The sequence below is a fragment of the Mya arenaria genome, chromosome 17, assembly GCF_026914265.1.
Source record: "Mya arenaria isolate MELC-2E11 chromosome 17, ASM2691426v1".
Taxonomy (NCBI): Eukaryota; Metazoa; Mollusca; class Bivalvia; order Myida; family Myidae; genus Mya; species Mya arenaria.
Window position 1 is genome coordinate 47,254,200 of NC_069138.1, and position 27,081 is coordinate 47,281,280.

Below are 27,081 nucleotides of genomic sequence, written 5' to 3' on the forward strand. Positions count from 1 at the left end.
AATTTTGTCTACAGCATGATTTTATACTATATTCACTTTTACGTAAATTCGCCACGCGTTTTTTTTATTGACCAATGAAAATCAAGCATTAACGGTCTTTTAGGGCGAAAGAGGCGCCGCCATTATCATCTGAAAAGTGAGGTACCGAGGAATGGACCCACAGGCTGCCTTTGCTGACGCTGTTGCTAGAGCTAGACAGGTATCATTGAATGTAAATTGATAATAAGTTATTATACTACATTTTGGCCCAACAGTATGACTAGATGCTCGCGGATTGTTCAGTAAATTGTGTTTGTTGATGCGCAGGAAAATAGCACGCGGTCACTTGTTCGCCGATTTATGACCAAACCAGAATGCATGTATTTCAAGACCTCCCGCTTGACTTTGAAGTCAGTCGAGTTGTCAACGAATGTTTTTATGGTTTAAGGCAATCACGTGCTTGTTAATTAATTTGAATCATAACTGCACGTGTTGTTTGAGACAAAGAATTGAAGAAAAAGGAAAAGCGTGGGCCTCGGCCTGGGAATGAAATCTTCATAGAGGATGAATGCGTATTGATTAATTAAAATTGTGAAAGACTGTACTAGAATACTTTTCCATTGTGTTTTACTGTAATAAGTGAAATAATAAGCTAAACGTTTTGAAAACTTTATCACCAAAAACATTGTGGAAAACTCAGTGAATAATAACAAACAGTGCTTTTCAAATATAGATAGTAGATCAACCAATTTAAAGAACTCATTCTTCGTGAGAACTGTTCCAGAGTGGAATCAATTAAGTGACAGTGTGGTAGATTCATCAACCATAGATTGTTTCAAATCAGCTCTACTTACAGACAAATAAAAACTAATTTTATGCGCACACCCCCGTCAAGTGAAAGCCAGTATTGGTAGCTTTGACGTACCCATACAGATACAGATACAGACAGATCGCTGCATTGATTGATATACATTCATTTTTAAAATGAATATTCTTATTTTCAGATCGCCGCTAAAATCAATCAACCAGGACAGCCGGGTTCAGGGGATGGTATAGGATCAGGTAAAAGACCATTAGACGCTGATCCAATCAATTTTGGTGAGTAAATGTTGGGCTCAACTTTGTTTGAGCTCAACTTAAGATTTTCAGAAGAAAGTGGTTCCCATTTAATTTTGTCAAATTGCTTGCAGATTATTTTCTGTTTATGTAATATTGTTGGAAACACTTTTTACCTGAAAATCCCAGTTAATTTTTCCAAGATTTTGTAAGGCTTTTTTTGGGACCACCCTTCCTTTAAATCTTAATTTAATAGCACCAAAATCAGATGGTCACGTTATGTGATATTTTTGACATAATATTATATGTATGGTGACATGAAATTTCCAGCATGAAGCTTTCTTTCCTTGATGACATGTTTTGATGTTCTTAAATGTTCATGATTGTAATTGGGCAGTTTGAAAATTGCACTGACTTGATCGTTTGGTAATGCAAGTATTTTTATGGCAAATGTAACTCATACATGGTTTGTTTACCTACCATTCGTTTGCACAATGATCTGCAGCCTTAACTTGTAGCAGGAAATTCCAGACGCGCCTGTTACCAGGGTACTAATTGTCTTGTTTCAGACGAACCAGAAGCAAAAAGGAGCCCATTTCTACAAGATCGTATGTTCTTTAAATGCTATAACCCTCACATTCTTGGGGACCCACAAAGGGCCCATTGCTGCGCAATTAACGTTGTTACTTTTCACTGATAGGCCAAGGGGTTTTCATTGTCATCATTACATTCCATTAGCCTTGTTAGCATTGATAATTTTACAACTATTTGGAGTTTTATTTGAGATCAACTTTTATTACTAACTTGTTTTAAAACATTAAAGTGCAGTTGAATTATTGTTGGATCTGTTGTGCAAAATAGAAACAAAGTTATTTGACAAATTTTGTATTTTGCATGACTTAATGTTTCATATTTGAACATGGGGCTGTCTCTTAGCTCTGCAAATAGGGCCATGGCTTCTGTCTGAAAAAGGGATTTAAAAAAGACAAAATGCTACTTTTGAATTTTTATTTTAAACTTATGTTGTGTCATAAATAGAATTTTGTTCACATGAGTAATATTTGGATTCTAATGATAGGATATATTTTAATACATAATAAGAACATACTGGTTTAATTATCGACCTAAAATTGGGGAATAATACATAAACAAATTTAGTGTGTAATTGGGCAAAATTTCAGCCAAAAGAAACATTGGAAAGACAGCCTTGGAAAAACTTTCATAAATTTCCGAGTTATTCATCGATTTTAATGATTATATAATTGGCAGCATTTTTTTCCAACATATTCACTTGTAGCCCATGTGTACTAACTTAGCTCGACAATGAAATGTAGAGGGTAGATTTTGTCTCCTATTGTTATAACGTGGGTGTGGGAAAAGCTTTTAACTTGCAAAGTTGTGATTTCTTTTTTAATCTACAAGCAATTGTGTGTTTTAGCTACAAAGAATGGCTTTTGCAGAACACCATCTTTACATTTCTTGTTTTAAGAACATAAATTACTAGTCATTTAGTAACTGTTAGAGTGAAATGATGAGTTTCCTTTTTATTTCATTTGTTTTGGACATATTTTTGTAATAGGTGTACTTGTACAACATTTTCTTATTCTGTGTTATGACAATTAAAATTTTAAGTGTTTGTCAGCCGATCTAATAAATAATTTGAGATTTTCATCATTAAGATATTGCTCACGAAGGGAATAATTTTTAAGTAGTAATCTGTAATTTAAATGTAACATTATGGGTCATTGTACCTTCTATAAAGCTTAGATGCTGCGCCATTACACTGCTTCCTTCAAAGTGCTGTTTATATTTTATCAATTCGGAGGAGAAAGTTATAGTGATTTCTTTTAAATGTTTATCTGCATCAATTGGATATTCTATTTTGTACATTAACCATTTAATTGTGATGTTCAGCAATTTGTAGACATGTGGTCATTCTTTTTAATTTATTTAAATATAATTATTGAACTTTATTGGGATTTTCTGTTGTGTAGGAGTTAAACTTTGAAGTAATAATTACTGCATTTTGTCTGAGTGATTATAATACAAATTTAAATAAATGGATAGTTAAGTTATAACTGCATTTTTTGAATGATTTTAATTTAAATTTAGTTAGAAACATGCCTTTAAACATGTGTTTGCCTTCAATTAACTTCAGAATTATCCCAGCAAAGTGCTATGTTCTTTAGTATGTAGATTAATTTTTCTGATTGCATTGTTATAATGAACATTATTTTTGTAATTTTGAATGAACTGTATGTGTATAATATATTGATATTATTAATATTTGATTGTATATCGTTCAAGTGGTGCAGATTTGAATTAAGTTAAAATTTTGTTCACTGTTTAAAAGAATTTCACTTCCATTTATTTACCGAGATGAAATTGCTAAGATTGACCAGACGTTTGCTTTATATTTTCTATGGATTTGAACATGTAGTTGCAGACTGATAATCAGCTTCATAATGGTTCATGTTTCATTTTGATGATATATAATTTTCTCCTCTTGTTTTGTTTACCCCCGTTTCTGCCCCTGTTTTAGTTTCTGTTCATGTTTGCTAATCAATGACCTTTTGGAGAATACGGACCTTGCAGTTCACGCTTTTTAGTAAAAAAATGTATACAAACATTTGATGTCATAGTGAAATATAGTTAATAAGTATTACAATACTGAACTTATAATGTATGGAGATATAATTACATTTAGTAAGTGTATAGTAAAATATGTGACGGTCCATTCCTTTTCTTGTTGGATGTCATAGCGACACATTTAGTTAAACAGTAGCGACACACTGTCATATTTGTTTGCGTTGATAAACTTCCTTGACATAATATATGCCAGAACATGAATAGTTTGTTATCATTGCTTGCAAATGATAAACAGTTGAAAACTTGCTATCTTGAACATGCTATCAATTGACCTTCTTAATTCTCCTTGTTTAATCATGAAATACGAAGGTTTATGTACTCTCTCACAACTGTGACTTGCATGCATGTAACTTGATGGATATTCACTAACCATAGAATGCAAAGTGTACTACTATTAATCCCCACCCTGTACAGTGACAGTTATCAAAACTTTAGTGCTATTTATTTGTGTTCACCGCTGGTTTCTTCCTTTTTTCAGCTGCAGGCAGCTACTCAGGACTTAATCAACCAAGGTAGGTCTCATTGACCAAAAAGTTTTTTTTGTTAGAAACGTTGTGTAATTAACATGCCATTTTCTTAATTCAGACTCCAACCATATTTTTTATGTAAGCCAATTGAGCAACTCGTTTCTGGTTAGTGACATCTATATAAAAAGCTATCCCAGATGCATCACATGAATTTTAATCTAAAGTACACTACTTGCTGTTAAGCAAATTTAAATGTTAAGATTCATTTTTGAATCTGTTTAAATGCATCTCAGGCATAGCTTCATGTACATTTAAAAAACCATATCGTTTACTTTGTTCTTTTTGTAGTCTTGCTGATAAAATCACTCTCCTTAAAATCGCTCTCCTTACACATACCTTAAGGCCTAAAAAAAAAATACATTTGGTTCGGGTTACCCGACCCTACCTACGGAATAGGCGCCGACCCTACCGTTTTTATAGTCGATTTGAAAAAAAAAATGAAAAAATGAAAAATCTGGGTTTTTTTTAAATTGCTTTTTAATATTAAGTTTAAACCTTAAATGCTTATACAGAAGAAAGCTTTAACACCATTTTCCAATGATGAAAATTATTTTCTTATATAAAACCTAGTAAAAAAAAAAAATAAAAAAAAAAAAAAAGCCTACCTACCCTACCTATTTTTTTTAAGGATGTAACCCTAACCAAACAATTTTTTTTTTTAGGCCTAACTAGATTACAATGTGAACAAAAAGTTCACAAATTCTCATACTAGTCATGTTTCTGAACCTCTAAAACTTGCTTTTAATCAAAGCCTTGCTGTTGATGCACATGTTTAGGAATGATTAATCCTCGGGGAGAAGGATGAAATTAGGGTTTATGCGGACTGCAAAATGAATCAACTTGCCGATCGGTATTTGCAGAAACACAGAAGCAGCGGCGGCAGCAGCCCAAGCAGCAGCTAGAATCAACCAGCAGTTAGGTGTGTCATCCCCAGGGGGAGGAGGAAACATGCAGTCAGGTGGTGGAGATCAGATGGGCCTGGGAATGGTCATCACTGAGGAATTTAAGGTGCCGGACAGGATGGTCGGATTGAGTAAGTGCTGGAACTAGTTTGGGCAAAATATTTGATACATGTATAAGCAATGGTTTCTTCTCTGCCTGTTTTGTTTGTACCTAATGCCTGTTTTAATTGTGAAGCATCGGGAAGATATCTTGATTTCTTGTAATGAATGACTGTGATGACATTATAATCCCAGCTCTCTGAGAAACTTCTGAAGAAAGATTGTCTGAGTCAAGTTGCACAAATTAGCGGTCATGTGTTGAAGGGTATTGTAAAACTGATATATGACGCTCGTTATAAAATTGTTTGTGATGCTTGCATAGCCATGATGACAATATAATCCCAGCTCTCTGAGAAGTTCATGAAGAAAGATTGTCTGAGCAGTGCAAATGAATGATCTACCTCCTGGAGAACCTTGTATTTATAAGAATGATGTTCAGCCTCATAATTACAAGGTATAGTTTACAGATGAAGCCCTGAGCTATTTGAGAAATTGGATTAAATGGTATTTTTCAGTCATCGGCAAAGGTGGGGAGCAGATCACAAGACTCCAGGCGGAGACAAGCTGTAAAATACAGATTGCCCCAGGTACGTTACTGTTGATCCTGCTGAAATACTGTTATCGTTCAGTTCAGTGATAATTTTGTCTGATTTCATTAAATAGAATCACTACTGTTAATAGCAAACAAGGTTTAAATACTAATTTGGGGCAGCAAGTCTATCCTATCGTTTTACTCAGAGAGAATTTAAAAAGTGTTGTTGCTACCAGAAACAAGCCCTGCTTTATATGATATATTTGAATTTTGAACATGCGCTGAAAGCTTTTTGGTAGTGTTGGGCTTGTGGGCTTTTACTTGCCTATGATTTATAGGTCAAATAATCAACAATAAATCAAAATAATTGACTGCCTTTGCAAAGAAACCATCAGATACTAGCAATAATTTGCCATGTGTCAAAAACAGCACTGGCTGCAAGTTGAACATAACAGTATTAAGTGGTAAAAACAGATCATCATTTATGTACTGCTCACAAAATTGTGCTATATTGTGTATTTACAGACAGTGCTGGCATGCCTGATCGGTCAACAACACTCACCGGCACTCCACAGTCTATTGGGTACGTTGGCATTAATTTATGATGTTGAAGCATATTTGGTGTCCTTTGGCTTCCAGCTTCCATGTAATCAGTGCTTGACACTAAAAAAGTCCTATGACAACTCTTGTTTAGGTTGGAAGTCCATCAGATTTTAAGTTCAAGCCAAAGAAGACAGTTATTAATAACTTTAATAAATAGTTCTGATTTTAAACAAAATAGCCTAGCAATATTTCATTTTTTCTCTTCAACATCACAAAACACTGGACTCCTTGATTTTGTCTTAGTGCTCCTTACATCTGTAGGCCATTCCTGTAAGCTCATATGCAAAAACTGTAATGATGACTTCCTTGGGTTTTAAGATAAATTTTAATCGCTAAATGTGGTGCAAATGATTTCTATGCAGATTTGTAGAAGTTCTACCACATCTTGTACATTGAACATTGAAGGTTTCATTTAAAAGAATCTTGCTTGCTTGAAGAATATTTATCCAGGTGTTTTGTGCTTTCTACACTGTTGACAAAAAAATGAATGTACAGGTTGTAAAACTTTAAATAAGACCAATTTTCCATGTGATAACAATCAAGCCAGTGTTAACAGTTGTATCTTTGGCATTACAGCAAGGTGAAGGATGAAATCAACAAGATCATCCAGCGTGCTCAGGGCACAGAACAGGGTCACTTTGGCATGGGTGGCGGTGGAGGTGGTGGTGGGGAGATGTCGGGTAACATCGAGATCATGGTCCCTGGGAACAAGGTCGGCCTTGTGATTGGCAAGAGCGGTGAAACCATCAAACAACTACAGGTACAGCTTTTTACAATTTTAACTAGGAGTCTGTAAAAATTCATGTCTAGATGTTCCATAATATCCAGCCAGTTTAAAAGAGCAACAAGGCACAAAAGCTACATCATTGTGAAAATATTCATACCAAATTAAATTTGTGATATTTCCGCTCTACAGAAAACTGGGGTTTACAAATTCTTATTTCTATATGTGGTCGTGAGCATATAGCCTTATAGAAAAATTAAGTGTTTTCATTGGAATACCCAGAAGTTTATTTTACTATTGTTTAAGTTCTACGGGTATGCCTGTTTACCTCCTGGTATTGTGTGTCAATATAATACTAGGTAAAACACCGGCACAGACTAATTCAGTTTTCACTTTCCTGAACTGTCTTCATAGCAGTCTGGGCATTACAACTGATACATACATGTTAAAATTCTCATTATTTTGATATAGTGATTGTCTTTTTCTAATACCACTCATTTAGCAATAGTTAATATTTCTTTGTTAGAATTAAGGGTTCTCATCTTTGGCTAGGTTTCCAGTGCGGTGAAGAATTCCTGATTTATTATAAGAGATGTTTTTTACACATTGGCATTAATTGATTAATATTATAGATCATAAGATTTGTTTTCATCTCAAAATCTGAAGTAATGTTGGGAGTCTTCCTAATTTATAACATTAATACCAATTCATTTCACCATGTTTTTAAAGTTGTTTTTTTTGTGTGCAAAAAGTGACAACAATAATGAATATTTCCATCATGACACTTGTACGGTGATGACAATATAATCCCAGCTCTCTGAGAAAGTTGTGAAGAAAGATTGTCTGAGTCAAGTTAAAGGTCAATTTGAAAGTGGGTTGATGTGTGTGCTTTCATGTACAGTCGAACCTCGTTATGTAGACTTTTTCGGGACCTAGTGAAAAAAAGTCGACATAACGAAAAGTTGACTCATCCATAACTGGAAAGTCCACTTATCCGACGTCGACATAGGAGGTTCGACTGTATATATATATATATATATATACTTGATGTCATCAACTGGTCGCTAGTGATACTTGCATAGCGATGATGACAATATAATCCCAGCTCTCTGAGAAAGTTGTGAAGAAAGATTTTCTGAGTCAAGTTAAAAGGCCAGTTTTAAGCTCTACTGGCCAAAGGCATTTATCTGCCCTTCGTAACTCTCTATTCGCTAACGAATATTTTTTTTGCTCAGAAACGGGGAAAAAAGGGGTTAGGGTCTGCGCATTCTTATAGGTAGGGTCGTGTTACCCGAAATGGACATATTTTTTTTTAGGCCTTAGTGGTACTTGCATAGCGATGATGACAATATAATCCCAGCTCTCTGAGAAGTTCATGAAGAAAGATTGTCTGAGTCAAGTCAAAAAACAATTTTTATCAGTGGGTTGATGTTTGTGCTTTCATGTATATAATTATATACCTGATGTTATTTACTTTTTATTAGTGGTACTTGCGTAGCAATGATGACAATATAATCCCAGCTCTCTGAGAAGTTCTTGAAGAAAGATTGTCTGAGTCAAGTCAAAAAACAATTTTTATCAGTGGGTTGATGTTTGTGCTTTCATGTATATAATTATATACCTGATGTTATTTTCTTGTTATTAGTGGTACTTGCATAGCAATGATGACAATATAATCCCAGCTCTCTGAGAAGTTCATGAAGAAAGATTGTCTGAGTCAAGTCAAAAAACAATTTTTATCAGTGGGTTGATGTTTGTGCTTTCATGTATATAATTATATACCTGATGTTATTTACTTGTGATTAGTGGTACTTGCATAGCAATAATGACAATATAATCCCAGCTCTCTGAGAAGTTTTTGAAGAAAGATTGTCCAAGTCTGTCAGCAAACAATTTTTAAGGGGGTTGATGTTTGTGCTTTCATGTATATATAAACCTGATGTTATTTACTGGTTATTAGTGGTACTTGCATAGCGATGATGACAATATAATCCCAGCTCTCTGAGAAGTTCATGAAGAAAGATTGTCTGAGTCTAGTCACAAGTTAACCTTTAAAGTAGGGTAATGTTCATCAATATACTGTACCTTATTTACTGGTCGTTAGTGGTACTTGCATAGCATTGATGACAATATAATCCCAGCTCTCAGAGAAGTTCATGAAGAAAGATTTCTGAGTCTAGTCACAAGTCAACCTTTAAAGTAGGATAACGTTCATTAATATACTTTACCTTATTTACTGGTATTTAGTGGTACTTGTATTGAAATGATGACAATATAATCCCAGCTCTCTGAAAAATTCATGAAGAAAGATTGTCCGAGTCAAGTCACTATAATGCAGTAAATGGTCATAAAGCCCTGCTATAAATAGAGATACTATAATGCAGTAAATGGTCATAAAGCCCTGCTATAAACAGAGATTGTTGTGTGTGTTTATAAAAAAATTAAGATTTTTAGCTCGACTATTCGAAGAATAGGTGGGCTATACTACTCGCCCCAGCGTCGGCGTCCGGTTAAAGTTTTAGGGCAAGTTGGGATTTTCACTTCCAATACCCTACATTCAATTGACTTAATACTTCACACAGTTGTTCAGGGCCATCTCATGATGAGGTTAGATAACTCCATATTATTCTTTACACAGATTATGGCCCCTGATTGACTATGGAACTTAAGTTAAAGTTTTAGAGCAGGTTGGGATATTGTTTAATAACTTCTATACCCTTCATTCAATTGACTTAATACTTCACACAATTGTTCAGGACCATCACCCAATGAGGTTACATTACTCCATATCCTTAATACAATTTATGGCCCCTGATTGACTTAGGTTAAAGTTTTAGGCAAGTAAAAGTTAAGGGCAAGTTGGGATTTTAATAAAAAAAACTTCTATACCGTTCATTAAATGCACTTATGTATCAAATAATTTTAGTTAGGTTTGACATAAAGAGACCAAACTTGGTATTATTACATCATTATTGTATTCTAAGTCAAAGCGGCGTAGTCGAGCGCGCTGTCTTACGACGGCTCTTGTTATAGCTGATAATTACTTATGTTCTCAATGCCAACAGTGTTGTTTTTTTTTTGCAAATCCTCAATCAGAAATTCTCGAAAAAATAAATTGTTGCCTGAAACTCCTATGAATCCAAAATTAATTTGTTGAAATATTTGTAAAAAAACCCACCTTAATCCCAATTCAAAGTATGTAATGGTCAATTGCCTCAAAATCCTGGGAAAGCTGTGCTGATAGAAAATAAAGAAATTGAGCAGTGTAAGGCCAGCCTTGTGCTCCTATCGACACTATCAGAGACTAGTATGGCCTGCTACCTGCTATACAGAGTAAATAAATTTGATGAGGAAGAACTTCTTTTCCTCAGTAGAGTCACTTGTAAACAGTGAATGTATTATAATTCTTTATTACTTTACAGGAAAAATGTGGTGTAAAGATGGTGATGATCCAGGACAGTAACACGCCCTCGGCATATGAGAAGCCTCTCCGTATCTCTGGCGACCAGATGAAGTGTCAGCGGGCCAAGGAGATGGTTATGGAGCTCTTGGCCTCCAAGGACGATAACATGGATGTAAGTTCAACAAGCTGTATATTCATTCAACATTGAGTTTCTATTTATGGGTGGTTCTGGTTTTCAAGCAGCTTCTTATAGACCAGCAAATAGTGTCAGTATTCAATGTGGGTGTCCCGGAATCCAGAAGACATCAAATTCCTATTACTTCCTGTTTAATTTCTTAGTGAAGCTTGTACAGTGATGACAATATAATCCCAGCTCTCTGAGAATTTCATGAAGAAAGATTGTCTGAGGCAAGTCACATTTTAACTTCAGTAAAGAAATAGGATGATAGTGCTTTCAAATATGTATATATATTAGTTCTCTAGTCATTCAAGAGTACATTTAAGTCACTGAAGAGATTGTTTGCTGTTTAACAATTTCGGAAGTCATATTCTGAATCTCTGAATTGAAATATTTTGTGTTTTTATTTCAGGGTGGCTATTCCAACGGAGGAGGTATGGGAGGATTCGGTCGGGGTGGTATCGACATTCCGGTTCCCCGTGCCGCAGTGGGCATCGTGATTGGCAAGGGTGGAGAGATGATTAAGAAGATACAGCAAGAGACAGGTGCCAAGGTCCAATTTAAACAGGACGATGGTCAGTCTGAGGACCGGCTTTGTTCTATATCTGGCCCTCCAGACAAGGTGCAAGCTGCCCAGTCCATGATCCAGGACCTGCTCAATAACTCTAATGTTAGTAAAGTTTAGTTTGTTTGGATATTTATATAGACAAGTTCAGTTATCAGTTAAACTGCAAATACACTAAATTTCCTGTAATATTTTAACATTTCTATTTTTAAAAGTGGAGTTAAAAGTTATGTGTTTTGAGGTGGAATTAATCATGTTAAGTATTTCAAGGGCTTTTTTTGTAAGTGAATGCCTGTTTACCCCCTGGTATTGTGTGTTGGTATGATATTGGGTAAAACATGGGCAAAGACTAATTTCGGTATTCACTTTCCTGTACTGTTTTTGTAGCAGTCTGGGCATTACAACTGATACAAGTGTTAGACTGAAAGATTGTTGAAGAATGAAGCATTGTACCTGTACTCCAATTTCAAATTTATTTCAACATTAATGCTTGCTTTACCAACGTTCTCAGCAGTATGGTGACGGTATGGGCCGAGGTGGTGGATTCAGAGGGGGTCGTGGTGGGGGCCGTGGTGGATTCAACCAAGGTCCGGGCAGGGGCATGGGAGGTTATAATGACGGGTTCCAAGACCAGACCAGCTTTGCTGTCCCTGCTGACAAGTGTGGCCTTGTTATTGGCAAAGGTGGGTCTTTCTCATAGAAATTATTACTTTGTCTATGACTAACAAGATAATCTTTGTCTATGAATAACAAGATAACCAATTTTGTCTTGGAAGTGTTTTTTTTTCAGACCCGCTAAAGACCCAGACAGGCTTTTTGTGATTAACATAAGTATATCAGAATAGGATAAAGTATGATCTTCAGGATATGCATCAACTCCACAATACAAAATGGTTTGGGGGTCATATTTTGGGATGTACCGTAATTCACCTAAGAGTTCGGACACTCTAAATATTCGAACACCCATAATTATTTTCCAAAGTAATTTATTTTGCGTACCTAATTTTTGGACACCCAAAGGACATCAATCATAACTTTCACAGTTACCAAGTTTCACAGACAAAGATTATTGATTTTTATCTTTTCACTGCCTGGCTAGATTACCTAACCGTATACACCACTGTGACAAGTTAATTAGTTACTACCCATCCTAAACGATTTATTGCCTGTTGAAAAGGAAGTGTGATTTATTTATTGGAGGATTAAAGAAACAACAAGGGCCATCAAGGGATTAAGAAAACATGTTTGTAAAAGGATCTGCCAATAAACTTTCAAACTTGTACCACATTAATAGTCTGTATGAAGCAATAATCGTACAGTTATACATTAATCCTGCATAGCAATGTCCATGCTCTCCACGAGATCCTAGTGGGTATAACTGTAAGTTATGTGACGTCACACAGTGTGACTCTTTGATTTGAAGCCGATAGAATGTGTTTACTCAGTTCAATTCATGTATAAAATGGTGTTTTATTAATTTGATGAAGGATTTACACTTATAGGCATAATAAATAAGTTTATGACCATTGATTACTACGGATAAATTAATAAGTGGTAAAATGCAAACATGAAGAAAAAGGCAGGTTAAACAAACATGTAAATAAAATTGTAAAAATGGTTATTTTCTATGTATTCGGACAGCGAAAAAAATAATTAATTTGAGGTGTCCGAACTCTTAGGTGAATTACGGTAATAACTTTTTTTCAAAACAATTTGGGAAATTCATTATCATGTCATGGGTATGTTTTGGCATTTGGGAATGGGGCAGACCCAAATAAGTCGGAAAAGAATGTGCTTTTACAAACAGATGATACTTACCATATGTATTTGTTTATTCAGGTGGGGAGACTATTAAGAACATCAACAGCACATCCGGAGCCCATGTAGAGCTCCAGAGAAACCCAGGACCCAACCCGAACGAGAAGAACTTCAACATCCGTGGGGAGCCTAGTCAGATCCAACATGCCATACAGATGATCTGTGAAAAAGCTGGTCTGCCCTATGTAAGTATAGCACATAGTTCAAACAGTTTGTCTGACCAACCACTCTAGTTTAGTTAGGCTTTGAGTAGAGTTGTTGGAGAATTGGGGTTTTGCCAATTTTGCTATTGAGAAAAAAATATGAAAAAAGTGGAAAAGACTGACGTTTATTACTGATCTTTTGCAGATCTTTGGATTCTTAGCGATAAAGATAAATAGTGATTTTCCTCACCTCATGGAGTTTGAGCTATTGTGACACTTACTTGTGAACAGTCCGATGCTTCCAACATAGCAAGGAATAGCACTTGTACCATTGCTCTCTTTGTCTTTTGTTTTAAAATACACTATACCGTATTATATCATGCATAGGACGCACTTTTTTACCCCCAATTCTCGTCTTAAAAATTGCCTGCGTCCTTTCTATGCTATTAGAATTTCATCTGTTTTTTCCCAAGTCCATTTCAGGTCGAAAATATCGGACCGGGGAAGAACGCGGTAATAGTAAGTATCTGTACTGCGTCACCGAAAAGAACAACTGACATGGGTAAAATCACGCAAGTGAACACACGCAGAAATATATTGAATGTTTACTTTAAAATGATTTATTGAGAAATAAATTGAAAAAAAAAACACGAGTGTTTACTTTTTTATAAAAGGGACGCTACTCACAAAATCTCGATGTGAGTCAGCACTTTAACTGGATTGAGTTATAACGGTAACGGAAATCGGGAAAGGAGCTAAATATCAATTAATCGTTGTTTATGATTTTAATGTTTCGATATTTTACAAAACATTTTGTATGTAACTGTTTTAAAAAATTGATTAAGGAATGTGCATAACGCAAAGTAGCATAATTGTCGCTATCAAATCTTTTCAAATGTGCGAAGGTGTGAAAAACACCTGCTGTCTGTCATTAGAAAAACATCAATAGAACAAACTATTGTGATGGTAATACCTTATGGTTGTTTGTTCGCACTTTACCCGATGTGCCTTCCGCTGGCAAGGCTAATTACCGACACTTAATTATGCCGACATGCTTTAATCCGCACAGCGACAAGCCTTATCAAAACAATCATCAGTTTTGTTGCGATTGCAACGGTTGCAACTGTTGACTGTCATTCAGAAGGCATGTTGAGACTATTGCAACGGTTGCAACGGTTGACTGTCAGTCGGGACTATTACGGCATTTGTATAAGTCTTATAATATGCGTAAATGTTCTCAAAATGTCAAGACATATATCATTGTTGTGTACGCTAAATTACCAAAATACGACGATAATTATCGAAATACACAAGACAGTTATCAAAATATGCCTCATATACAATTTTTTGTTTGTTTTTTACTTCAATATATATGTTATAAATACTTGACCAACCTCAATTTTTCGGCTCCGATTTTGACATTTTTCTGCTGCGTCCTATCTTATATATTAAGGGTTTTTACCCGTTTTCTCAACTATTTTTTTGCCTGCGTCCTATCTATGATAGCGTCCTATACATGATATAATACGGTATTTACAATATATTTACAAAATGGAAGTAACGCGTCTGGCTTTTGCTAAGCCCTTAAAAAGTTATCAGTAATTCTCACTTTTCAGAGGCCTGAGTGACCTCTATCAGTAATTCTCGATTTCCTGAGGCCTGAGAGACCTTAATCAGTAATACCCAATTTCCTGAGGCCTGAGTGACCTTGATCAGTAATTCTGGATTTCCTGAGGCCTGAGAGACCTTATACCTGTTGAAACACATACTTGATTTAACATCTCCCTCTAGTTGACTAGTTGCTTAAAGACATATTATCATGTGACATATTTCTGTGTTTCCAGGACGGTCCTGGTGGTGACTTTGACAATATGATGGACGAAAATGATGTAAAATATGATATTTTCAGATTTGTGAATTTTTCTACCACTTTTTCGATAAAAGCAGTCTTTCGGGAATTTGATTGGGCAGGGTTTAACTCAGGCACTCACATTTTTTTGCGAGTGGCTTTTGTGCTCCCTAAGTGACAAAAAACAGCTTCATTTTTATTTATGGCTTGACAAGCTGCTTTAGGTTTTCGAGTTTAAAGCCCTTTTGTCTGACCTCACACTCAATTTACGACGGTCTTCATGCAAAGTGATTCAGTTTGACATCATTTACTTTTATATTTCCGTGCTTTACCCAGCATATTAGATGACTTCACAAAATGTCTGAGAAGGATGTTATTAAATCAAATGCTACAAAATGCAATGATCTGTGTGGATTTATTGAGCCCCGATAACCAAAATGACTGCATGGTTCTCAATAAGTTACGGTTCTCAAATTTTAAGCAGCCTAATGGCCAATTGAACAGTTCATTTTGGGTGACTGTCGATTCTTATTGAGAACACTGTGACCAGGAAAACCCCAATACACCGGAACCGGTTTCAATAAAGGATTTTAGTCGCAAGTTCAATAATCTTAAATCTATATAAACATCACTTTGGCAATAGATTAATTTTTTAATCTCCATTTTTATTACAGGCTGAAGTTCATTTCACTACAATATGTAATAGAAACACATTGTAATATGTTACATAGATAATATCCATTTCTGACTAAAATTGACTAAGAGCTTGATTGAAACAGCCTCCTAGGGTTAACTAATACCATCTTGAGCATCAAACTCAGCTTATGATAAAGCAAACCATAGTGAATTTCGATGATCGATAATAATCGAAAATCAAGTGGTTGGGCCTGAAATTGGCGACAATCGATTGTATTTGGTTATAATTGATCATCGAAAAAAAAAAATTGAAAAAAATTATAAGTGTTCAGAAAAATTGAAAAAAAATATAAGTAAGTGTTCAGATGTTATCTTTAACAAAATGGCTGATGAAAGCCACAATGAGCAAGTAAAAATGAACTATTTTTTATATAACACTTGATAACTTTAATCATAGACATAACATATATGCATATAATGATTAAGAGTTTTAATGTGCATGAATAAAACTTCACTTTAGGTTTTATCTAGTATTTAAAAAAAAACGATTGTACTATCGATAATCGGTTACTTGAGTGGTACCGATTATCGATAGTAAAATTGGAACCGATTCCCAACACTAGCAAACCATAATGTATATAAATGAGTGGCCTCAATTCCTTAAATTTATGTAGCCATTACTATTATTGGAATAGGCCAGTTGGACAATCATGTGCTCTTCTTTTTATTTTATGAGGTCAGTCATTCCACTTGTGGATTTTTGCGAGTTTGGGCAACAGTCACTTGCAATAGTTTAATTTTGTGAGAATGTTACCTTTGGGGACCTATTAATGAAGAGAAAAAACAAATAAAGATCTGTTTTGGTGGGTCAAATTTGACCCAATCAAGAAAATATCCACAATCCCTTTTTTTAAAATTCCCCATTCTGTTTGAAATTCTCCTTCAAATAGCTGCAGCCCCTTTTTCCCGGATTTGTAAAAAAAATTGATTGTAACAAATGACAATTTATAAGTTGAAGTATATTCTAAACAAAGATATGTATATACTAGGGGGAAAATGAAACTGCATAATACGACATTGGCCTAAAAATATTGTACGGTCATTTGATGAAAAACAGCTAGAATTATTTTGAGCACAGGTATAGTTTTGTATGTGCAGTTTCTTTATTCTGCTAGTATAATTGGAAAATCCAATTACAATCTTTCGTTGCAGTGTGTAAACTGTTTAAACACATACTTTATTTAAATCTAGCCAAATAATCATATAACATTTTCTGTGTTTCCAGGATGGTCCAGGCGGTGACATGTTCCAGGGAGGGCCAGGTGGTCCTGGCGGTCCTGGTGGGCCAGGAGGTCCACCCCCAGGAGGGCCGGGAGGACCATATGGTGGTCCCGGACCCCAGGGCCCCGGATATGATCAATATGGCAACCCACAGGGAGGGCCAGGGTAAAGACTTTCATTATGTTCTACAGAAAAATTGTTATGTTTGGGGTCAAGGTCTAAAAGGGTTGGTACCATATTATGATTCAAAGAAAAGCGAACAATCTGTATAGAAAAAGTGTCCTACATTATATATAAACACATTCGGGTCCAAAGCTTGATAATTAAAACAAATATGTTTTCTTAGGCCTAAAAAAAAAAAATTGTTTGATTAGGGTTACATCCTTTTCAAAAGTAGGTAGGTTAGGTAGGCTTTTTTTTTTTTTTTTTTTTTTTATTATTAGGCTTTATATAAGAATGTCATTTTCATCATTGGAGAATGGTGTTAAAGTTATCTTCTATATAAGCATTTAAGATTTTAAACTTCATATTGAATAGCCAAAAAAAAAAAAACCAAATTTTTTTTAGTTTATTTTTTAGTTTATTTTTTTTTAAACTGACTATAAAAACGGTAGGGTCGGCGCCTATTCCGTAGGTAGGGTCGGGTAACCCAAACCAAATGTTTTGTTTTTTTCAGGCCTAACTGTTCATATAATTTGTATTAATTTATTTGCCAGAAGCACATATTAGAGCCCATATTTCCCTTGTTGATTTGTGGGTGTCGTCATGTGCAACAGTAAATCAGTGGACTTCAATTCTGCCATGTTTTATTGGCCAGTTTTGAACGTTCTGTTGAAACATTTAATTATGAAGAAATAATTCTGAGACTTGGCTTTGATGGTTGGTATTGGTATTACTGGAAGCTTTCACGACAAAGAAATTAGAAATTTATGGAGTAAAATAAGGCAGAACTTGTGTACTTACACAACAAGCACATATTAGAGCCCATATTTCCCTTGTTGATTTGTGGGTGTCGTCATGTGCAATAATAAATCAGTGGACTTTAATTCTTCCATGTTTTATTGGCCAGTTTTAAACGATCTCCTGAAACATGAATGATGAAAAAACGACCCATAATGTTGGAAATCCCAGTGATGTATATGTTATTACATGTCTTTTGTAACGGAATGTTACCTTTACAAAATAAACAGTGAATGTGTGTGTGTGAAAATCAGTACTCAGGGTTCTCAATAGGAACCGGCCGACGGCTTAAAAGGCCGCTTCAAAATGAATTTGGGCCGGTTCAAATTGGCGAATTCTTAAAAATGATATCAAAGAAATTTTGTAAACATCCTGCCGGGAACCGGAAATCTAAATTATGTGACCTGCGCATCTAACCTCTTTGAACTGCACGCGCACCAAGCCGTTAATTCTCATTGGTTGGCTTATTATAGATATTATCGGAATTTCCAGAATTGCTATTTTTGAGCCCCTACGTCGCAAAAAAAGATGGCGAGGTTAAAAATCGAAAAAAGTTTGTTTGTACATCGCCGTGAACAGCCATTGGTAAAAGAAAGAAAATATGTTTTATCTATTGTACAAATTAACGACATAAAACCTCTTTGTGTACAGTAACATTCCAATGTTTACCGGCACGTCGAAAAGGATCTCTTGTTACGTTTTACATGATAATTGAAAGTGGTCAGTATTAATTAACTTACCATGATTAACAAATCACGTGGTGTTGTGTCTGCGATACCAATTGTTTATATTAACTTAGCGAAAGGATGCTTCTTGAGGGGGATGAGAACACTGATGATAAGGAAGATAATTGTGATATGTAGTGTTGACATTTGAGAAAAGTTGTTGGAAGACATGGTTGACTTTTTAAATTTTATTGAAATCATTGTAGGAATTGGAGCATTTGCTCTAAAAGGCGCTTGTGTGGAGGAACGGTCTAAAGTTGTCCAAAATTTACATTTTTAATATTTAACAAAAAAAATGGATTCTTTTTTTTTTTTTAATAAAGCAATTCATTTTAAATCAAAATTGAGTTATATCGTCTTCAAAAATAACTACCCTTATCATGGTCAAAATAGCCCAGAATGCACGATTTCACACCTAGAAATCAAAAAAAATTCAGGGGGGGGGGGCATGCCCCCAAACCCCCCTAGCAGGCGAGCGTCTGCGACGCTCGGATGTTTGGGCCTCTTCAAAGTATTTGAAAGCCTCTTACAACAATTCTTATTGAGAACCCTGAGTACTAGTCCACAAGCCCAAATCATATTCAAGCTTGTAAAATAATCTGGATTTTGTTGTACGAGTTTGTATCCAGGCTAGTGTGTATAAAAATATGGACTTTAAGTATTCAGATTTGTCCAAAAATGCTTTTGATGACTAGTAATGGATATGTCTATGCTATAACCGTTGCCAAATTCCTACCTTTATTATTATCATGGTATTAACCTGTACCACGCCTGTTCCATTACAGGCCTAACCAGTCTGGTTATGGTGGAGCTCCACAGGGCTGGGGCGGTAACTACAACCAGCAGTTCCCCGGACAGGGTCAACAGCAAGGGGCACCAGGAGCAGGAGATCCAAGTAAGAAGGGGACAAAATGGGAGCTAGGGTGGAGAAATAAGCGGGTTTATAATTGGGGGAATTTTTATTTGCATTCTTTTGTGCCAACTCTGGTATGTTAGAGATCCAAGTAGGTGGGATTTAAAAATACAAGTGAAAAAAGTTTTGTTATAGGATCTGTGTTATAACCATGACAAGCACATATTAGAGCCCATATTTCCCTCGCTGATTTGTGGGTGTCGTCATGTGCAACAGTAAATCAGTGGACTTTAATTCTGTCATGTTTTATTGGCCAGTTTTGAACGATCTCCTGAAACATTAATAAGTTCTGAAGAAATAATTGCTTAATTTGGCGTGATGATTTTAAAATGACGAAGTTTGTAACATTATCAAGTACAAACACGCAAAACATGTGTAACGATCATGACAAGCACATATTAGAGCCCATATTTGCCTCGCTGATTTGTGGGTGTCGTCATGTGCAACAGTAAATCAATGGACTTCAATTCTGTCATGTTTTATTGTCAGATTTGAACAATCTGCTGATACATTTAATTTGACGAAAATAATTGTGACACTTGACAAAGATAGTTAGAATTGGAACACGAAGCTTTCAGCAAAATGACTTTTAATTAACATTTAAATCGATAAAAATTGTCATTATTAAACAATTAAAGGTAAAACTAGTATTAAATTTGTGTTTCAGGCAAGGGTCAAGATCCAAATGCTGCAGCTTGGGCAGCCTACTATGCCCAATACTATGCGCAGTACGGACAGCAGGGGGCAGCAGCTGGAGGATTCGGTCAACAGCCCCAGCAGCCTCAACAACCAATGCAGCAGTCCACTCCTCAACCCAGTATGTCCCTTTGTACTTAGTGAGATCCTTGTGATCTTTCAGTTGCTCGATGGTGAATCAATAATTCATAATAGTCCAGTTACTGGGCAATGGCTTGGTAATCAAATTTAATAGTAGAAGGCTAATGCAAAGAAATGCTAAAAAAATTGCAACTTAGAAGCCAAATGTTTGAAATTTAGCATAACAAAATGTGATTTTCTAGAAAACTTGAGAATTTATCTTGTTTTCCAATACTTAAGTACCTATTGCAGTATTCTCATTAGAGCTGGCTGCCGGCCAAAATTTAAGTTTATATGGCAATGGGGCCCATTCAAATTTGAAAAAAAGAGTGAATTTTAAGTAGTCTGTTACTTTGATATTCGAGACCGTTCAACCAAATTTTGTGGAGGGCCGTGCTATAGGTAATATTGGTTACTGGTAGTGCTGTCATAGTTGATGCAAGATCTGTGTGTGACTGAAGCAATTGCTATCCTGATTGCCTAGCAAAGTAGTTCAATTATATCATTATACAAGTTTTAAAGCACATAAACATAGCCTGTTTTATTTCTGAAGATCACAGGTGTCGGAATTGTGCGATATTTAATCAGGGATTCGCTAACACCATCCCTCTATGGATGGAGTTTGATAGTAGACCCTGACACATATTCAAATTATAACAGAATTCACCAGTCAGATTTCTTCACTTTTATTTGGCTTATATCTCGTCAGGCAAAAATTGTCATTGCAGAACTGTAGGCTTATGTTTGAAATCATTAAACACAATCTGCTGTCTAACAAAGGTTTTAAACAATTGTTTAGCACAAAAACATAGCCTGTCTTGTTTCCCAAGACCATAGGTGTCGGAATTGTGCAACATTCAATCAGGGATTCGCTAACACCATCCCACTATGGATGGAGTTTGATAGTAGACCCTGACACATGCATAGTGACTAAGGGATCTTGTTATTTTATGTGTCAACATGAAAACATGCCAGGGATCGAGAGTCTAAATGAGAGAGATATGTATGAAATATTATTTAAAGAAACAACAACAAAAAAGCAATTGGTAAAGAACTTCTCTGGCATTATTTGGTTGTGTAAACAAAACAATTAACCTATGAAGTTAAAAAAAACCTGCATTGAAAAATTCAGATAGAGCCAGTTGGGCAAACATTACTACTTAAGGACCGGCAGGCTTATGTATGTTGCAACTGTATGTTAATGCTGACTCTGTTTGAAATAATTTGACACTCTTGGCTGTCTTACCAAGTTAAAACAGTTTTTCAGCACATAAACATAGCTTGTCATCTTTCAAAGATCACAGGTGTCGGAATTGTGCGACATTAAATCAGGGATTCGCTAACACCATCCCACTATGGATGGAGTTTGATAGTAGACCCTGAGACATGTGTTTAAGAAATGCAATCTCATAAAGTTCTTCTATTCATTTAACACTGCGTGCAAATTATGCACACACAATAAAAATTCTCAAATAGGAATTTCTTTGTAAGACTGGAAGACAAAGATTGGTTTATTACAATTTTTCCCATTATAAAACCATATTGATACTAATGTAACCAATGCTACTTTCTTCAGGTGCAGCCATCAATCCCCAGACAGGTCAGCCCGACTACTCCCAGGCATGGGCCGAGTACTACAGACAACAGGGCATGTACCAGCAGGCCAACGCTATCCTTGCCCAGCATCAGCAACAACAAGGGGGTGGTAGTGCCGCTCCCGGTGGCCAGGGAGGACAACCTCAACAGTAGGACACCAGCAGTCAGCACACAGTTCTCTCCCTTGATCTTCAGAGGTAGGAAATCATCCAATGGGGTAGAAATGTGAAATACCTCTGGAATGGGCGTTTCTCTTCTTGTTTTGTCACACCGGATATAAATTCACATCTAGTTTGTATTTCCCAACTATTTTATCTGGACTCTTTGTGTTCATTGTTTTATTTGTGTGTAGTTGTGTCAACTTACCAGTGTTTTTCCGAGAGGGTTCTACAAACGAGAGGATTTATCAGAGGAAGACATGAATGCATTTTTGAACCTTTACGATATGCGTTATGCTATTGCAATTGATGATATGATCTTTGATTACAAATTGACATTTTGTGTTAGTATTAAATAGTTACACTTACTGGTACCCAGAGCTATGTACTATTTACTGACTTGTCTGAACACAAAATGACCGTTGCCTGTTCATTTTCCATCATTCTAGTATTGACCATTCCCACTGCCATACTGAAGCTAGCCTTCTATGCCTGAGCTTGAGTTTTCAGTTCTGCGAATCATTAAAACTTTCATTACTTATTCATTTCTAGCACACGTAAAGGAAAATTAAGATTGAGTTCTGACTCTTAGTTTTAATTTTTTATTATCAAATATATTGGACTATATTTTACCAAAGAGAAATGGTAAGTATTCAATGCCTTTCGGCTTTGGTTTGTATTAAGGCTGGTATTGGAGGTTCATTTTCCAACTGGGTATCAGTAAGCGTACATGACTAAGGACAACTGTTCTTGACTATTGATATTTTGTACTGTTAATGCCATTGTCAACGCTCTTTTGCTAGGATTTAAACATAGTCATATTCTTTTCTTGTCGATTGCCATCTAATATTGCTTATTTTATTGAAATATTCCATGCCATTATTTTAATGTTTTATTGTTTTTTTTTGCATTTGCCGATATCTGCCATTGACCTATTGTGAAATTGAACGAATTGTTTTATCCATGCTCTTATTCAGGTTTAGACCCTGTGAATATTCTTTTTCGAAATTTTCCTATATCATGTATTTTATACACAGATACCTCATTGCGTATTGTGTACCTTAAATTGTTACAATGCTTATTGTGTAATATTGAATTGATAATTTCATGTGCATGAATATTTATGACCTGGTGCAAATATTTGAAATGACTAATATGTACACATTTGCCTGTGATACAAAGACTTGTGTAATGTAAATGATTGTATCTTGAATTAGTATGTTTTATCAAAATATGTGAATATTATTTCATATTGAAAATGGCATTTGATGATTTCTGATTATGACTAAGTATGTAGGTGACATTGAAAACAGTATTGATTTTAATTTTGTCATGATTTTTTGTAAAGATTTATCGTGCATAAAAGGTGCATTAATCATCCTCTAAGGTAAGTAGGTAGCTAGGGCTTGACAATGCTGCAACGAGTTCCTCTGCGCATTGATATGTTATGCTTTTTGAAACAAAAAAGTCCTGTAGATGTCTGTAATTCATTGCATTAAACATTGTTATGTCCCATAACCCCTTGATGACATGGTCCAGAGGGCGCTGAAAAGGTAAGGTGTTTTCTTGCCCTATTCATGTATTCTTGGCGTGTCCTGGCGTTGGCGGGTTTTGAAGGCAAGTATAGTGAACATGAGGGAGGTATTTTACACTTCAACTTAAAATAATGGACAAAGTTTTATTTAAAAAAGTTAAAAACCTATAAAGTAAACGTATGCTTACATTCTTCATGATCTTGCAGTAAATTTAAAAAAGAAGAAATGATAATTAAGAATTCTGCAATAAGGTAATAAGTTATTTTAAACATTTTCCCTGTTTTGTAAGCACTATTTAGAGACAGTAAGATAAATGGTTTGCTAGAATGTTGTTTTTGTATTTTTGAACAGGTTTATGATGTTTTGATGAAGAATTGCTGTGTCACGCTCATGTATGTATATTGACATCGCTATGCTGTTTACGGTACAAGACAAAAAGTACATTTGGAGTTGATAATGCACTTATCAACCCTTAGTGTCATCATCATCATCATTGATCATTCCATCTTAGCTTTTATCTTGCTTTCTAAACTTCGTTCCTGATATATGTATTTGAGTGTCCCTGATGTGAATAATTTTCCTATTACCGCACAAAACTATCATTCTATTGGTCTATGGCATAATTGAACAAAGTTGTTTACTTAATTGAGTATTTTATGAAAGACTTGTGTTCAGATGTTGAATACTTTGATCTGCTCAAGATTATTAAAGATGTATTTGACCTTTAAAAATGTGTGCCAATCTCTAGATTTTGCATTAATTTGAACATTCCATCAGTGTTATAACTAATCTCTTGACATAAATTTTAATGCTAGGTTTTGACTTTGAAATGCTTTTGTACAAGTATATGACACATATAGACTCAACTTGCTTTCATAGCATTTTATCACTATATATAACAACTACTCCATGCATCGTTAGATTCTAAGTGTGTGTTAATATTGTCTGTTTTGTATATTCCACGTATTATGCTATTTTTGTGTAGATAATATTGATTGGAGTTCTTATAGTAACCTCATGTATGAAAAAAATGACATAATTGTTAAAAAAATCTTATCGTATTCATGTTGTTAACATTTTAAAATGTTTTCTTTTGTTGAAGAGATTACGAAATTACATATTTTTCATTAGTACTGAACAGTAGTCATTTAAGTATATAGCAATACGCTGTCAACAGTTCAAAAAGTGTAACTCTCTGTAAATTGTTGTATATCATAACTGTACTAGAACTCATTCTGCTTATACATGTACTGCAACTTTGAAACATTATCAGAAAATAATCTTTAACATGGAACTTAGTCTGTGTGTCTGGGTTTGATATTACTGCTGTGTAGTTGATGTTTTGCTCTCATGGTCTTGGCTGGGAGGTTAGTTTGTGAAATGGTATTATATTGGTTTTTAAATCAAGACTATTTCCTCTGAGGGGGTGTCAGCAGAACTGTTATGAGCCCTTCTAGCTAGAAGTAGGTGCCATAATCTTGTGGGTTATCTGCTCTGTTGCTGAAAGAAGCCCGTCTTGGTGTAAAAAGTTGTACTCACAAAAATATTTGTATCATTCTATCCCCTATTTTCATCAAGGTGTTTTGTTTTAAATGTAATTCTGTATAATTATTCAGGTAAGTATAGTATTGACCCCTTTATTACAATTCACATACATGTATAAGTATATAATCATTTGCTAGAGATTTAACAGATATTTTGTAGTCGCGTGTACTATTAATTGATTTTCTCACAATTTTTCTCTCCATATCCATCGTGCTGGTTTTAGCTGTATTTTTGAGTAGCCTTTGGGACCTTTTGCGTATGATATAAAATATAAAAAATATGAATATGTTTCATTATGCTCCCATGTGTTTTCTGTGTATGATTATTCTCCATGTATTTGAATTTTCTTGTATGTACATGTTTTAAGATCTCTGGACAATTGTTTTACTTGAAAATGTATTTGGTCATTTTTTATCAGGTGATGTAGCATTAATATTCCCTTGAGTATAGTTCTTAGATTATAAAAATAGCATGTGTAACATTGAAAATCTTATTTTGTGCCATTTCTTATGCATTGCAAATTTATGATACATAATTATTATAATGAGATATTTGTCATTTGGTCCATAATCATTACAAGAAAGAGATATTTGCCAGTCAGATGGCCCAAAAATGGATTAGTTTAAGCAATCCTATTACATTATTAAAACTAAGTGTCCATTGTTCATATTTTTTGTTTCCTTTGTTCGATTTTGATAACTTGTTAATCCTTGGTGTTTTAATATTGAAAAGCTAATGCAGCTTATATTTTTGATCCTATTTTATATTACCATGTTTTAATAGTTATTCTAAGGTACTTGGTGGTGTGTTAATGAACATGTTACTCTTTGAAATGTTAGTATTGATTGTAATTTGATGACATGCTATTTGAATTTTGAAATACTCTGATATAATGTTATGTATAGGGCAGCATTAGAATTATGATTTTATAAATATAAATGTTTCACTTTATATGATCAGAAATACTTTTAAATATTTGCATAATGATACTACATAACAATTGTGCTTATTCTGCTATGATATTTGTATATGTTGAATTTTATGACCAGATAAATATGAAACTTTGTACATAAATTTTCCTTTCAACATCTTGTGTATTAAATCAAAAGATAATGTTCATGCGACTTATATGTCAATACTGGTATTACTATAATTGCATTTTAATTGACAACATTTTGAGACTTGCACAATGTGATACATTGCTCTCATTGAACTTTTGCCATTAGTTTCAAAGTATTTTAAAAACAATAAGAATATAGGGATGTTAGCTGAATTTATGTGCATATAACGAACATTTTGATGATATATTTTCTTTGTTTTTAAGCTGTCAACAGTCGTTTTGAAATTTGTAATATTCAGATTTTAGTTTGAAATAAGTAAACTAGTCAAATTGTATGTTGTTTTTATAATAATAAGTAGTAGTTAGGTGAAACATCATTTTCTTCATACACCGAGTCACAAGTTTTTCCCTATGTTATTGTTCTTGTGTATAGGTTGATATAGTAATATGCCTTTCTAATGCTGTTTGCCATGTTCTATATAATGTTTTCTTTTTATTGAAATATTAGTATTTGTCATTGCAGTTTTCAATTTCATGTCTTTTCTTTATGAACAATTTGATTCTCACTGTTTTAAAGTTTGCTAATTACACTGTTTAACTATTCCATAAGATGGATAATTATGATCATGCTATATGTCAAAAGTTATTATTTTTAAGTTGCTAAGGAGCTCAGTAAAGAAACTATTCATGAAACTGTGTTGTTGTTTTATGGTTTTATCCTGGCTAAATTCTGCCCTCTACCTGAAAGCAGTTCTTTTTCTGAGATGGCATTAAACACCATTGCCCTAGTTTTTAGCGCGTCATGTTTTTAGGGGAAGGTCGGGTATTG

The 27,081-nt window shown here is 34.7% G+C and overlaps 1 protein-coding gene across 13 annotated transcripts; it reads left to right on the forward strand.

Annotated features, from left to right (window-relative positions):
* The first annotated feature begins 75 nt into the window (after positions 1-75).
* On the forward strand, positions 76-26,945 carry LOC128224740 (far upstream element-binding protein 1-like). Of its 13 annotated transcripts, none has more exons than XM_052934732.1 (18): positions 76-199; positions 984-1,077; positions 1,605-1,643; positions 4,163-4,196; positions 5,072-5,244; positions 5,728-5,799; positions 6,270-6,327; positions 6,924-7,107; positions 10,494-10,646; positions 11,065-11,322; positions 11,729-11,900; positions 13,057-13,220; positions 15,023-15,067; positions 16,949-17,109; positions 19,415-19,524; positions 20,210-20,359; positions 21,935-22,151; positions 23,999-26,945. In XM_052934732.1, the coding sequence occupies exons 1-17, from the start codon at positions 152-154 to the stop codon at positions 22,105-22,107; spliced, it is 2,088 nt and encodes a 695-aa protein (XP_052790692.1). In that variant the 5' UTR covers positions 76-151; the 3' UTR covers positions 22,108-22,151; positions 23,999-26,945. The 13 variants fall into 13 exon arrangements, with proteins under 13 accessions (XP_052790692.1, XP_052790690.1, XP_052790691.1 ...); XM_052934730.1 differs by having other exon boundaries at positions 110-211; XM_052934731.1 differs by having other exon boundaries at positions 110-211; positions 11,732-11,900.
* Positions 26,946-27,081: the final 136 nt, after the last annotated feature.